The sequence below is a fragment of the Xenopus laevis genome, chromosome 5S (assembly GCF_017654675.1).
Source record: "Xenopus laevis strain J_2021 chromosome 5S, Xenopus_laevis_v10.1, whole genome shotgun sequence".
NCBI classification, from domain to species: Eukaryota; Metazoa; Chordata; class Amphibia; order Anura; family Pipidae; genus Xenopus; species Xenopus laevis.
The window spans coordinates 11,620,531-11,635,439 of NC_054380.1; the positions used below are offsets into that span (position 1 = coordinate 11,620,531).

The 14,909-nt window shown below is 47.0% G+C and overlaps 2 protein-coding genes across 6 annotated transcripts in view; both read left to right on the forward strand.

Moving 5' to 3' along the window:
- The first annotated feature begins 232 nt into the window (after positions 1-232).
- On the forward strand, positions 233-4,114 carry ciao2b.S (cytosolic iron-sulfur assembly component 2B S homeolog). The gene is given in 5 exon segments (NM_001096938.1): positions 233-374; positions 2,442-2,521; positions 2,655-2,780; positions 3,546-3,591; positions 3,756-4,114. Coding segments are annotated over 5 exon segments (483 nt in total). The 5' UTR covers positions 233-247; the 3' UTR covers positions 3,860-4,114.
- A 3,880-nt stretch (positions 4,115-7,994) lies between these two features.
- cdc42bpa.S (CDC42 binding protein kinase alpha S homeolog) overlaps positions 7,995-14,909 on the forward strand; it is a 124,707-nt gene continuing 117,792 nt past the window's right edge. For 2 of the 5 annotated variants that reach the window (XM_041564230.1, XM_041564229.1), the window contains exon 1: positions 7,997-8,420. In XM_041564230.1, coding sequence (XP_041420164.1) covers positions 8,249-8,420 — 172 coding nt within the window. In that variant the 5' untranslated portion in view covers positions 7,997-8,248. Of the gene's footprint in view, positions 8,421-14,909 lie in introns of all 5 variants that reach the window. The other 3 variants (XM_041564227.1, XM_041564228.1, XM_018264930.2) reach the window with 3 other exon arrangements.

Below are 14,909 nucleotides of genomic sequence, written 5' to 3' on the forward strand. Positions count from 1 at the left end.
CTTATAAATACTGATTTTAATTCGCCAGGACAAAACATGGCAAATCCACCTTTTCCGCCCTTCTCTAGCGCCGCTGTTGATTGGTAGACCGTGGGAACCAATCCAATTGTAGCGCTTAGCGATTGGTCCGCGGCTGGAGAATGAGCCAATAGCGGTGCATACTTTTTTTTTTTTTTTGCCGGACGGAACCAATTTGTAGACGGAGTGGTGAGGGCGGAAGTAGTAGAGGTGCCGTAAAACTCCGGTGATGGTGGGAGGGAGTCAGCTGGAGAACGCGAATCCGCTCATTTACCGACGGGCGGGGGAGCGGCAGGTCACAGCGCAGGAGGAGGATGAGGACGCGCCGGACAGAATCGATGACCGGGAGATCTTTGATATCCTTTCCTGTATCTCTGTATATTGTACCCGGGCTCAGCTGCCCCGATATAGTAATGACATCGCTCCTCTGCAGCCTCCCCTCCCCCCAATCTGCTGTCCCTGTGATGTTACCTACAGCTGAGCCTTCTGGGACTGACACCCACATCCCTATACCGACCCTTCCCTCTCTATCTGACCCTTCCCTCTCTATCTGACCCTTCCCTCTCTCTCTGACCAATCCCTATACTGACCCTTCCCTCTCTATCTGACCAATCCCTATACTGACCCTTCCCTCTCTATCTGACCAATCCCTATACTGACCCTTCCCTCTCTATCTGACAATCCCTATACTGACCCTTCCCTCTCTATCTGGCCAATCCCTATACTGACCCTTCCCTCTCTATCTGACCAATCCCTATACTGACCCTTCCCTCTCTATCTGGCCAATCCCTATACTGACCCTTCCCTCTCTATCTGACCAATCCCTATACTGACCCTTCCCTCTCTATCTGACAATCCCTATACTGACCCTTCCCTCTCTATCTGGCCAATCCCTATACTGACCCTTCCCTCTCTATCTGACCAATCCCTATACTGACCCTTCCCTCTCTATCTGGCCAATCCCTATACTGACCCTTCCCTCTCTATCTGGCCAATCCCTATACTGACCCTTCCCTCTCTATCTGACAATCCCTATACTGACCCTTCCCTCTCTATCTGGCCAATCCCTATACTGACCCTTCCCTCTCTATCTGACCAATCCCTATACTGACCCTTCCCTCTCTATCTGGCCATCCCTATACTGACCCTTCCCTCTCTATCTGACCAATCCCTATACTGACCCTTCCCTCTCTATCTGACAATCCCTATACTGACCCTTCCCTCTCTATCTGGCCAATCCCTATACTGACCCTTCCCTCTCTATCTGACCAATCCCTATACTGACCCTTCCCTCTCTATCTGGCCAATCCCTATACTGACCCTTCCCTCTCTATCTGGCCAATCCCTATACTGACCCTTCCCTCTCTATCTGACAATCCCTATACCGACCCTTCCCTGTATATGTGCCGCAGCAACATAACCATCCTGACTTTTCTTGGTCTGCCCCAGCAACTGCCCCATCCCTATTCTCACCCATATCAACCCCACGTTGTGCCCTTTAACTGCATCTCAAGTTTTATAATATAAAATATCAATTTGCACTTGAAATTATTTTAAAAGCAAAGTTTTGACCCAGCACTAGTCATCATTGTGTGCTTGAGAATATCTGTTATGGTTTATATAATGAAATTGCTGGGGGGGCTGCCATTCTAGTTCCAGCTGGGCCCTGCATAGCGAATACCTGATTAACTGGAATACAGCAATTTTAGAAGTTAAAGGACAAGGAAAGGCAAAAAAATAAAATCCCATTTTTACTTTCTTTAATGAAAAAGAAACCTATCTCCAATATACTTTGATTAAAAAATGTGTACCGTTTTTATAAGAAACCTGACTATGCAGTGAAATTCTCCCTTCATTTACTGCTGTGGATAGGAATTGTCAGACGGTCTCTAACTGCTGAGCAGGGAAACAATCATACTTATGAACAGCAGGGGGAGCCCCCGCCTTACTTCCCAGCCATGCAGAACTCAAGCAGCTTTGTTTATGATGATCCCTAAGCAGCCCAGACCACACTGAGCATGTGCACAGTCTTAGTCTTGCAAAGATGTATAACAAAGTTACAAGATGGTGACCCCCTGTAGCCAACTTTGAAAGCATAAATCATTTGTTTGATTAGGCTTGTGGTGCAGTAAATTCATGTTTATATTTAGTATACAAAATACAGCATTTCTAGCCTTATTCTATTTTAGACTTTCCTTGTCCTTTAAGTGAAGAGGGTTCAGCTCTCCGCAATGGCTACACACACACACACACACACCACACATTGAAAACTGATAATGAACTGATCTACAGATATAACCTGTAACCATGAATCAAATATTCCCCATGATAATGTTATTGGTCTTTTAACCCTTGATAGATTGTATGTTGTACATATTGTATAAACTCCCAGCTTTCCCTTCCATTGCCCTTAATGCCGGTACATCTAATTCGCTGTATAAATGACCCGGAACATCCACTCACACTGGAGGAACTAAACGTGGTTGAAGAAATTCGAGTGAAGGTACAAATTGCTTTTTATCCTATGAATAGAATGCGTCCCTAACTGGAACCTCCAGCGTCTGTGTTAGTTTTTAGTTTTTTTTCAATATATTCTCAGTCTATTGGTATTACTGTGAGTGTTTGTTACTGTGCAGGTAAGTGATGAGGAGAGCACGGTGGCTGTTGAGTTTACCCCAACCATTCCGCACTGCAGTATGGCAACACTGATCGGCCTCTCCATCAAAGTGAAGCTCCTGCGCTCTCTGGCAGAAAGGTTTAAGGTAGGTACAGAACTGGCATCTGCGGCTGAACCGTATATTAAAATATGGGGGGAAAACAAAGAGGGCTGTGGAATAAATTGGTACCCCCCCCTCCATGAATTGTACTTTTCCCCTTTCATAAAAGCCAGACTTAGAGGGAACCTGTTGGGGAAAAATATCCCCAATTTTAAACAAAAAATTCCCCACCAGCGCTAGGACACTCGCTCCTGGTACAAGCGTCCGTCATTCAAGACCCTCGCTCATTATGCACACGCGTCTGCCCCAATATGGGAGCTCCCTCCTGGTGCGGGTGACCTAGTATTGGCTGGGGGCAATTAAAAAGACTACAACTACTGTTACCTCCAACCAGAGTGCAGGCTAGAGTCCTGCTCTGAACCAATTTATTAAATTCGAACACAACCCGCATACTCGACCCGCAAGTACCTTATCCGCAACCCGATCCTCGTCCAGCTGGCCATCAGGAAACAGGAAGTGCTGTCATTGTAAACCGGAAGTGACGTCATTAGAAGTTAGCGTGATCAGAAAAAAGGAGTAAAACTCGCTAATGAGAAAACCCGAACCGCGTCCCACAAACCTGGAGAACCGCCGACCCGCGTCTATACCCACTCCCGAAACTTCAACCTGCAACCCACAGGGCACTCGACCCGGTGCAGGACTCTAGTGCAGGCTCTATTCACACCTTTGGTTGGGGATAATAGTTTAGCCCAACAGGTGCCCTTTAAATACACATTTTTATATCTTATGTGCATATTTCTACTCTTCCAGGTGGACGTCCATATAACTCCCGGCACCCACGCCTCAGAGCACGCCGGTAAGTTTCCACTAGTATCCCATAATGATCGTACTGTGTTAGGGAACATGACTATGAACCATCCCTGGTCTTAGTCCCAGCCTTGAGCGCCAGATTCATCCAACTGGGCGGGCCCTGCATTTTTATTAATGATTTAATCCTCTCTTGATTTCTGTTTTCTCCAGTGAACAAGCAGCTGGCCGACAAGGAGCGAGTTGCAGCCGCCCTGGAGAATTCCCATTTGCTGGAAGTTGTCAACCAATGTTTGTCCGCAAGATCCTCTGCTTAATTTGACGGTTCTGCCGAGGGGGTTATGGGTACCCAGCATGCACTCCTGCCGCAGATTTATCCCTATATTTATGTAACTAACCAGAGCCAATCCATTCAGGATGTCACTTTAATTTCCCAGTCCTGTTCTGCACCCACGCAGCAGTCTCCACAACAGGAATGGTAGATTCAAGTTAACCCCTGAATGGGTTTAGTATATTCTATCAGTACTGATACCGAACTCGTTTTCTTTGAGATTAAAGGTTTTCTTTTTGTTACTTTGTTGATTTATTTTGAGCATTAAAGTGCTGTGTGCCAGTTGCTTGCTGTGCGTAATACAGAATAGGGTTGTGCACCTAGTGGTGCCATGAGGAACTACAGCTCCCAGACGCACATCACTCTGGGATTTGTATTAAAGCCTTTGGTTGGTGCTCGGGAATTTGGAGAGTGATCTGTTGCTCCATTGAAATATCCCCCTCCATGAGATTTGCATGCACAAGGGCCTAAGGCTGAGAATGTCTTGTGATCAGGTCTGTGTGAGTCCTAGGGTTGCCATGTTGGCAGGTTTCCAGCCAAATTGGGCTACTAAATTTAAAGTCCAGGTGGGTTTCAAAAGTACAAACTAGCCAAGGTACGGATTTGGGCTATTTTTGTACCTTTGGTTGGTTTGTACTTTGGAAACCAGCCAAAGTTTTTTTTTTTTTTTCTCTTGCCCTAATGTAACAAGCCTACATCTCCCAATGCATGTTGGGTAATGTAATTTAACAATTTGCCAAGTTTAATGTAAGACTACAATACCCAGCATGCAATGGGACTGACTTGCGTAGATGTCTGGAGTTACCAGGTTTTGAGCTCTGTACCCCAGTCTCCCATCATGCACATTTTTGCGTTTTCTGGTGCCTTTTATCTATTTCAGACAATTTTGGGGCAAAAATCTGCTGGCCACCAAAATGTCTAGAGGTTGAGCTGTTTAACCAATATTTATTGGAATTGTATATGAAATAGGGCCTTATGGGGCTCCTGGACCCCTCTCTGTAGTTACCCCCCTGGTGATGGGCGAATATGTCCCATGTTTCCTTCATGGAAAAATTTGTGAAAAAGGCGTTTTTTCACATATGTTAATTTATTTTTTTAGACTTTTTTTCACGGCACATATTGGCCTGTTTTTGGGCTACTTTTGAAAGGGGGGGGCCATAAACACTTCAATTATTTTCAATAACCTATTATAATACACAAAAGCTTGTAAATTATATCCTTATAAACGGTGAGTTCTGATGTCATTTCTGTCACATGACTCACTGTATTATAATAAAGTACCCCCAGTTGCAAAATATGAGGATACTATAAGTTACCTCGGAGTTCCATGACCTGTATAAACACGGCCTCTTGTTTTTATATGGTCATGAAACTCCTCGGTAACTTATAATACCCTTATGTTTTACAAGAGGGGGTACTTTATTCACTATATAAATAAGTTTTAACCAGAACGTGTGAGTCAGAAACCTAACACTAGAGGGCATTAGTCAGCTGCAATGTAGAGCTCGGGCCTTAGCACAGCAAACACATTCCAGGTAAATGGTGTACAGCAGCCCCTTACCTAATGCACAATGATATATTTGGAGACCTACAACTTTAGTTTGTGCCTACTTTGCAGTATCGGCCCTTCTCTCTACATAGTAACACAGTAAGGTTGAAAAAAAGAGCATCAAGTTCAACCTTTTAAATCTATATATAACCTGCCTAACTGCCAGTTGATCCAGAGGAAGGGAAAAAAAAGCCCCCAATTGAATCCTCTCCAATTTGCCTCAGAGGGGGAAATAATACTTTTCTGACTCCACGATGGGAATTGGACTAGTCCCTGGATCAACTTGTACTACAAGCGATCTTCCATGTACTGTGCATGGCCTGTGCTGCTGTATTCTAGATCTCGTTCTCACATTTTAATGAGAAATGTACCATAAAATTCCAGGTGGTTTGACAGTAACTGTAAATCTGATCAGTTATTTGGAGTGTTTTGTCTATCTAAGGTGAACCCTACATTGTACCAAGTGGGATAGCCTAAGAGCATGTTAGGCATTCTGTGACAGAATGTTCTGTTATACAGGTAAGTCGAATCTCAGCCACAAAGCAGGACAGGACTGCTGCTTACAATGGGGATCAGATAAGATCTGTGCAGCCACTGGGACAGAATGCTCTGTTATACAGATAGCTAGAACCTCCGCCATAAAGCAGGGCAGGACTGTTGCTTATAATGGGGATCAGATAGGATCTGTGCAGCCACTGGGACAGAATGCTCTGTTATACAGATAGCTAGAATCTCAGCCATAAAGCAGGACAGGACTGCTGCTTACAATGAGTCTGTAGTTGCAAGGTTGGAATTCACTGATTCTTGAGACTGTAGATGGTGGTATGGGGGGGGGGGGTGTTGGTCTCCATGAAGCAGCCCCAAGCAATTCCGTGTCTGTGCACAATATAAGATTATTACTAAAATACTTATAAAAAGAGCAGTATTGGCAGGTAGGAAGGGTGGGAGCACAATAAGCCATGCTCATTGGATAGAGGGATCGGTGCAACCCAGTCCCTTTGTGCCCAGTCTGGGGGTGAAGCCGCAGCCCTCCTGTCACTGGAGAAGGAATTTGGCAACAGCTGGGAGTTGTGACTTAATGATTCATTAGGGTAATGACACATGGGAGGCTCCTGTCACCTGATCTGTCTCTATCTGATGGGGCAAATGGACTCTGCAATGAGTTGCTGTTGTGGGGTCAGCAGATGACCCCCAAGCCCTGGGAAAAACATTGGAGGTTCCTCGTGTTTGGCTTCTTCTAAATGTACTTGTAACAAACCAACCAATTGTGTGTATTGTGTCTGCAACGACCAACAAACGGCAAATGACCCTTGAACAATGATGTTAAACTTCAGCCACTGCCCCACTGAATGTCCAGCCTGGATTTATTTGGCCCAGGGGCTGTTTGTGTGCAGCCCCCCCCCCAATAACAGAGAAACTGATAGAGGCAGTGGATGGGACACTATTTTTATTGTATATAATGAGCCAAGATACACTGGGTCCCCCCCACACCTTATTGCCCTATTATCCCCTATTGCCCTATTCTACACCCCACAACTTTCCCACTGTGCCCCCCTTTACCTGCTGTTTCACCCCTGCTGACCCCGTCCCCACCCAGACCAGTATCATTGCCCTTATCCTTCTGTCCTGATCATTGTCCCCTTGTGACCCCGAGCCTTAGTCCCAGTTCAAGTTCAGACTGGGAATGAAAATAGACCCTGACATTTCAAGTGCTCAGAGACCCAAATGCCCCCCCCTCCCATTGGTCTACTAAATAGTGTCTGTGTGTAGCATCTTATTGCCTGAACCCACAGACTGACAGTCACAACCTGCAATTCCACTATCTGTATCTGTCCCCCAACCAGACACCCCATTATTCCTTCCCCCCGACCAGACACCCCATTATTCCTTCCCCCTGACCAGACACCCCATTATTCCTTCCCCCATCATACACCCCATTATTCCTTCCCCCCATCAGACACCCCATTATTCCTTCCCCCGACCAGACACCCCATTATTCCTTCCCCCATCATACACCCTATTATTCCTTCCCCCCATCAGACACCCCATTCATCATTCATTATTCCTTCTCCCAATCAGCCCCAAACAGCATCTCACTGGATCCCGACCCCCAAATTAGTGACCCCAGTCTCCCACTCCGGATCCCTGTCCCCCAATTAAAGACCCCATTATCCCACTGTGTATCCCCAGAGTATCTCACTGCCTCCCGACCCCCAATCAGAGACCCCACTCTCCATTCCTGGATCCCTGTGCCCCAATCAGTAGCCGCCCCGTATTCCTTTAATCCGCCCGTCTCTGTTCTCCAGCCCCGACCCCCAATCTGATCTTCTCCTCCTCCCACAGCCCCAGTCAGCTCAGTTGTATCCGATCATCATCATCATCAGCGCAGCCCGTGTCCCTGTGTCGCCCCCACGAGTGTCCTGGTGCCAAATAATGACGGGACCCTAATCCTGTGGGTCCGCACCCCCCCCTGTGCCCCTCCCTCTCCCCCATCCCAGGCTCCTCTCCGCCTCCTCCTCCCCCCGACTCTCAGCTCCCGGATCAGCCCCCTCCTCCCTCCTCTGCCGCTCAGCCCGTAACATTGTCCGTGTCCCCCTCCCTCCCCTCCCCGGGCCGCAGCAGCAGCAGCTCCTCAAACACACGGGGGGAGAGAGAGAGAGAGAGAGATCATCGGCTGCAGGGACTGCTCACTGGGCAGAGGGATCGGGGAGATGGCGGTAGTGGCCGGGCCGGAGATCAATGCGCGGCTGCTGAGTGACTGGGGAACCCGCTGCGGCCCTCGGGCCTGATTATTGGCGCCTCAGGCAGTGACAGAGCGGAGAGAAGATGTCGGGGGAGGTGCGTCTCAGGCAGTTGGAGCAGCTCATTCTGAACGGGCCGGGCCGGGGGGGATCCCTGAGTGTGGAGAGTCTGCTGGACTCGCTCCTGTGTCTGTACGATGAGTTCTCCGCGTCTCCGCTCCGCAGGGACAAACACATCCACGACTACATCCAATGGGGTAAGTGCTGCTCGGCTCATACCACTGCTGCTGCTGGGGGGGGGGTCTCCGGCTCCATCACTGGATCCTGGGGCAACAAGCAGATCTGTCTTTGAGGGATGGAGGTACCTAAATGCAGTGATGTGTCTAAAATGCAGTGATGCGACTAAAATGCAGTGGTGCGACTAAAATGCAATGGTGCAGGGGCAAGAACTGAGATGCAGGGTTCCTATTGGACAAGCTCTGGGAAATAACTGGGACACATAAAGGGAAGTAGCAGTGGGAGCTGCAAGTACTGAGCTAATGAAATAAAGAGGGGGCACTTGGCTGAGCTTCTCCTGGGACATGTACCCCAATGAGAGAGACCCCCAGTGCCACTGAGACAAGGCCAGTGAGATTAATGTGGGGGGGACAGTGCAACGCGGGGGCCGTATGAAGGGGAGACAGAGTAATGTTGGGGGGCTGCAGGTGGATAATATTTTGTCCTGGTTTTGTGGACTGGCAAATAGTGGGTTAATCTCAGAGGGGGGCTCAGTACAGTAGGAGGGGTTGTTATGGGTCGCTGACCCTCCGGAGAATTCATCTCCTGTGCACGTCGGGAGCCAAGGTGCAGTGGCCCCACACTGAGGGCCCCATTCTGTTCCTTGTGCCATAGGGATGGGCCATGTGAGGTGACTGGTTATGGGGCCTGTGGCCTTTCCCTGTGTTGAGTGGAGATGCCCCACTGGTGGATTTATCAATGGGAGTAACTGGTCCAGAGGGGCTCATAATTTGCAGTTCGGCTGCTGCAGAAATAGACACACACTCAGCTCCAGCGACTCTAACTCTATTCTCTGTATTGTTATTCCTGGTAGTAGTGTGGTACCAGCCCCTGTGTTACTGTGGCCCCAACTCTTCTTCCACCTACTCCCACCTTCATATTGTGTCCCCTCCCAACACTGCTCCACATACCTGCATTGCCTACTACTAACTACTGCATTGCCTACTACTAACTACTGCATTGCCTACTACTAACTAACTACTGCATTGCCTACTACTAACTACATCATTGCCTAATACTAACTACATCATTGCCTACTACTAACTACTGCATTGCCTACTACTAACTACATCATTGCCTACTACTAACTACTGCATTGCCTACTACTAACTACTGCATTGCCTACTACTAACTACTGTATTGCCTACTACTAACTACTGCATTGCCTTCTACTAACTACTGCATTGCCTACTACTAACTACTGCATTGCCTACTACTAACTACTGCATTGCCTACTACTAACTACTGCATTGCCTACTACTAACTACTGCATTGCCTACTACTAACTACTGTATTGCCTACTACTTACTACTGCATTGCCTACTACTAACTACTGCATTGCATTGTCTAACCTGTCTGTGGGTGCAGAGATGTGTACTTCAGCAACTAAGCTCTGCACCTGCGAGACACTTTAATGAGATTCACTATTTCACCCTAACGTATTCTCTGTCTCACAGTCACATTCCCTTCCCAGAGACTATTATCCCACTGTTACTATAGGCACCATCTCTCCCTACTATACCTGCTATCCCACAGTCACACTCCTTTCCCAGAGAATATTATCCCACTGTTACTATAGACACATCTCTCCCTACTATACCTGCTATCCCACAGTCACACTCCCTTCCCAGAGACTATTATCCACTGTTACTATAGACACCATCTCTCCCTACTATACCTGCTATCCCTCAGTCACACTCCCTTCCCAGAGAATATTATCCCACTGTTACTATAGACACATCTCTCCCTACTATACCTGCTATCCCACAGTCACACTCCTTTCCCAGAGAATATTATCCCACTGTTACTATAGACACATCTCTCCCTACTATACCTGCTATCCCACAGTCCCAATCCCTTCCCAGAGACTATTATCCACTGTTACTATAGGCACCATCTCTCCCTACTATACCTGCTATCTCACAGTCACACTCCCTTCCCAGAGACTATTATCCACTGTTACTATAGGCACCATCTCTCCCTACTATACCTGCTATCCCACAGTCACACTCCCTTCCCAGAGACTATTATCCCACTGTTACTATAGGCACCATCTCTCCCTACTATACCTGCTATCCCACAGTCACACTCCCTTCCCAGAGACTATTATCCCACTGTTACTATAGGCACCATCTCTCCCTACTATACCTGCTATCCCACAGTCACATTCCCTTCCCAGAGAATATTATCCCACTGTTACTATAGACACATCTCTCCCTACTATACCTGCTATCCCACAGTCACACTCCCTTCCCAGAGACTATTATCCACTGTTACTATAGGCACCATCTCTCCCTACTATACCTGCTATCCCACAGTCACACTCCCTTCCCAGAGACTATTATCCCACTGTTACTATAGGCACCAGCTCTCCCTACTATACCTGCTATCCCACAGTCACACTCCCTTCCCAGAGAATATTATCTCACTGTTACTATAGACACATCTCTCCCTACTATACCTGCTATCCCACGGTCACACTCCCTTCCCAGAGACTAGTATCCACTGTTACTATAGGCACCATCTCTCCCTACTATACCTGCTATCCCACAGTCACACTCCCTTCCCAGAGAATATTATCCCACTGTTACTATAGACACCATCTCTCCCTACTATACCTGCTATCCCACAGTCACACTCCCTTCCCAGAGACTATTATCCACTGTTACTATAGGCACCATCTCTCCCTACTATACCTGCTATCCCACAGTCACACTCCCTTCCCAGTGACTGTTTTCCCCTATGCTACTATAGGCACCATCTCTCCCTACTATAGGCTTGGTTCACCACCTTCACAATCAAGATAATGTGTGTTATATTTTTGAGCTGTTCTGCACTTTTCATACATCTGCTGCTTTGCTAAACCCCAGCTAAATAAAAGACCTGGGGAAGACTAAAGACAGGACTTCACAAGAGCCTGTGACAGAAGTTCTAGTTCAAAGGCAGTTGTAGGGTTGTTGTACATTGTTGTGCTCTAAGCTGAGTAAGTGCACTACTGTGAATCACCTCTTATGCACTGATATAAGAAGCATTTCCCAAGGTCACAGCTAGGTGGTACTTTGTTTGCAAACCAGTTTCCTTATGAAGCACCAAAACTGTTCCTTGTCTGTGCCTATTTGCCCCAGTGGGAGAACTGAAGATTTTTCTCTCCTTCGTGTGTATAAAGACCCTGCAGTGGCCGAGTTGTGTCCTTACAGTGACTTACATGCTGCTCACACTGCGCTTGACTCTCAGCACAGAATGACAATATCCCTGTAAGTGGCTTTATCGTTCTGAGCAGATGAGCCAGACGGGAGTGTCGCAGAAGGACTCATAGAGAATAAGCCACTGGCACTGGCTCAGGTCTAATCATGTCATTGGCACGGACATTGCCTACAATTTCCACTATCTTGTGTTACTGATTCTTTTCATTCTTCCCTTGTTGTCTGATATTTCTGTGTCTGCTCAGCCAGATCCGCAATTACATCATAGCACGGCTTATACTAGATGTTGTATTTGAGTGTTTTAAAGGAGTAATATACCCACATTTAGTAAGTTTACTATACCTGCTATACCACAGTCCCTTCCCAGAGACTATTATGCCCACTGTTACTATAGGCACCATCTCTCCCTACTATACCTGCTATCCCACAGTCACACTCCCTTCCCAGAGACTATTATCCACTGTTACTATAGACACCATCTCTCCCTACTATACCTGCTATCCCACAGTCACACTCCCTTCCCAGAGACTATTATCCACTGTTACTATAGACACCATCTCTCCCTACTATACCTGCTATCCCACAGTCACACTCCCTTCCCAGAGACTATTATCCACTGTTACTATAGACACCATCTCTCCCTACTATACCTGCTGTCCCACAGTCACACTCCCTTCCCAGAGACTATTATCCATTGTTACTATAGGCACCATCTCTCCCTACTATACCTGCTATCCCACAGTCACACTCCCTTCCCAGAGACTATTATCTCCACTGTTACTATAGGCACCGTCTCTCCCTACTATACCTGCTATCCCACAGTCACACTCCCTTCCCAGAGACTATTATCCCACTGTTACTATAGGCACCATCTCTCCCTACTATACCTGCTATCCCACAGTCACACTCCCTTCCAAGAGACTATTATCCACTGTTACTATAGGCACCATCACTCCCTACTATACCTGCTATCCCACAGTCACACTCCCTTCCAAGAGACTATTATCCACTGTTACTATAGGCACCATCTTTCCCTACTATACCTGCTATCCCACAGTCACACTCCCTTCCCAGAGACTATTATCCACTGTTACTATAGACACCATCTCTCCCTACTATACCTGCTATCCCACAGTCACACTCCCTTCCCAGAGACTATTATCCACTGTTACTATAGGCACCATCTCTCCCTACTATACCTGCTATCCCACAGTCACACTCACTTCCCAGAGACTATTATCCACTGTTACTATAGACACCATCTCTCCCTACTATACCTGCTATCCCACAGTCACACTCCCTTCCCAGAGACTATTATCCACTGTTACTATAGACACCATCTCTCCCTACTATACCTGCTATCCCACAGTCACACTCCCTTCCCAGAGACTATTATCCACTGTTACTATAGGCACCATCTCTGCCTACTATACCTGCTATCCCACAGTCACACTCCCTTCCCAGAGACTCATTTATCAGGAGTGGAGTGGCATGTTATTGCTGGTGACAAAGCTATCAATACTTTTGAATGTGACCAATTCTGCATTTTAATCAGAGGGAAGATCTCTACTATACAGTGCATCTGTTTTTCGATAGGAGGCAATATGTTTAATGATTGGTTAGCAATCACCCTTCGCTGTTACCCTTCATGGCTTGGGTAGGGTTCCCATGGGGCCAGTACACCGTAATAGTGCTGGGCCAGTGAGTGAATATATTTTCTGCCCAAGCACAGATGGGACAATCAATTCTTCAAGCACTTTGATTTCAAATGTTTTCCACAGCTAGAGCTGGGATTTCTTTTCATCCAACTTGGGGTGTAAAAGCCTTGAGTTGTAGTAGCCACTCTGAGATATTGTCTTTATTGAATTGTATTAGACAGGGGACGTTTACTTTGGAGTAATTGTTGCAATGATACAGACACTTTTTGCATTCTTTCCATTTCCTTTGTATTTCCATTTCCTTTGTAATGTTGTATTATGTTAAGGGACTTGCTACATTTACTTGTACCTGCTGATGGTTGCTATGGGTTACTAGACCTGTTGCATACTTTATGACTTCCCATGCCACGTGACATGACCCTAAAAAAGGCAACAGGTATGTTAAATCTCATGTTCTGTGTAACATGCAAGGAAGGCATTGTGGTAACTGGAGCTTTAGCTGTGACTGCTGCAACATGGTATCAACGGTGCATGCAGTTAAGATGAGCAGTGCAGAGAGTAACAAGGATACGGCTTTTATTTTGTAGCATTCAGGAATGGTTAAACCCAGACTTTCCCTGTGGATTCAAAATGAATTAAATCTGTATAGAGATGTGACCTGGAATGCAGCACATGGGATTGAACTACAACACCCTGCAGCCTTTGACTGTAGACTGCTTAAAGAGAGGGGTTGCTAATACATTCAGTGAAGGGCAGGGGCTGATGTTGTGGTTGGGGACAGGTCTCTAATCATCCTGTTTCTTGGCATGCTGTGTGTATGGATGGAGTGATCCATTCCCAGATCAGGGGGGAGGAAGAAGATGAAGAAGGATGCAGCCAGGTAGATTATCTGATGGCAGCGAAAATATGAAGCCGTTCACAGCAGAGCTCAGCGGCACCTCTGCAAGGAAAGTGCACTGTCAACACAGGAGGGGGAGGGAGCATTTCATTAAGGGCAGAGACATACGCTCAGATTCGGGGAGATGTAGTCGCCTGTCGATAAATCGCCTCTTCTTCGGGGCAGAGATGCACCGAATGTTTGGGATTCGGCCGTTTTCAGCAGGATTCGGATTCAGCCGAATCCTTCTGCCCAGCCGAACCGAATCCTAATATGCATATGCAAATTAGGGGAGTAAAATTGCATCACAGTGCATCACACCCCTAATTTGCATATGCAAATTAGGATTCGGTTCGGTATTCGGCTGAACCTTTCCCGAAGGATTCGAGGTTCCCTACTTCTGGGCGACTAATCTCCTCCTGCCGGCTACAATGTACATCGCTGGCGGGATGGCACTTGAAGGGCTTCATTTTCTAAAGTCGCCCGAAGTTTCCGCGTGAGGTCACCCCATTGTCGATTTTCATTCTAGCCGTCAGGAGGCAGTTTGGGGAGATTAGTTGCCCCGAAAATGATGATTTGTCGATAGGTGGCAACCCTATTGTCGCTGGGCGACTAATCTCCCCGAATCTGCCCTAATAGAGGTGCCTGGACCCCAGGAGAAGGCATGGGGGGGCTATAACCAAGCCAGTGACATTTACCTTCGTATCTGTATCAAGAACTGTATATTCCTAT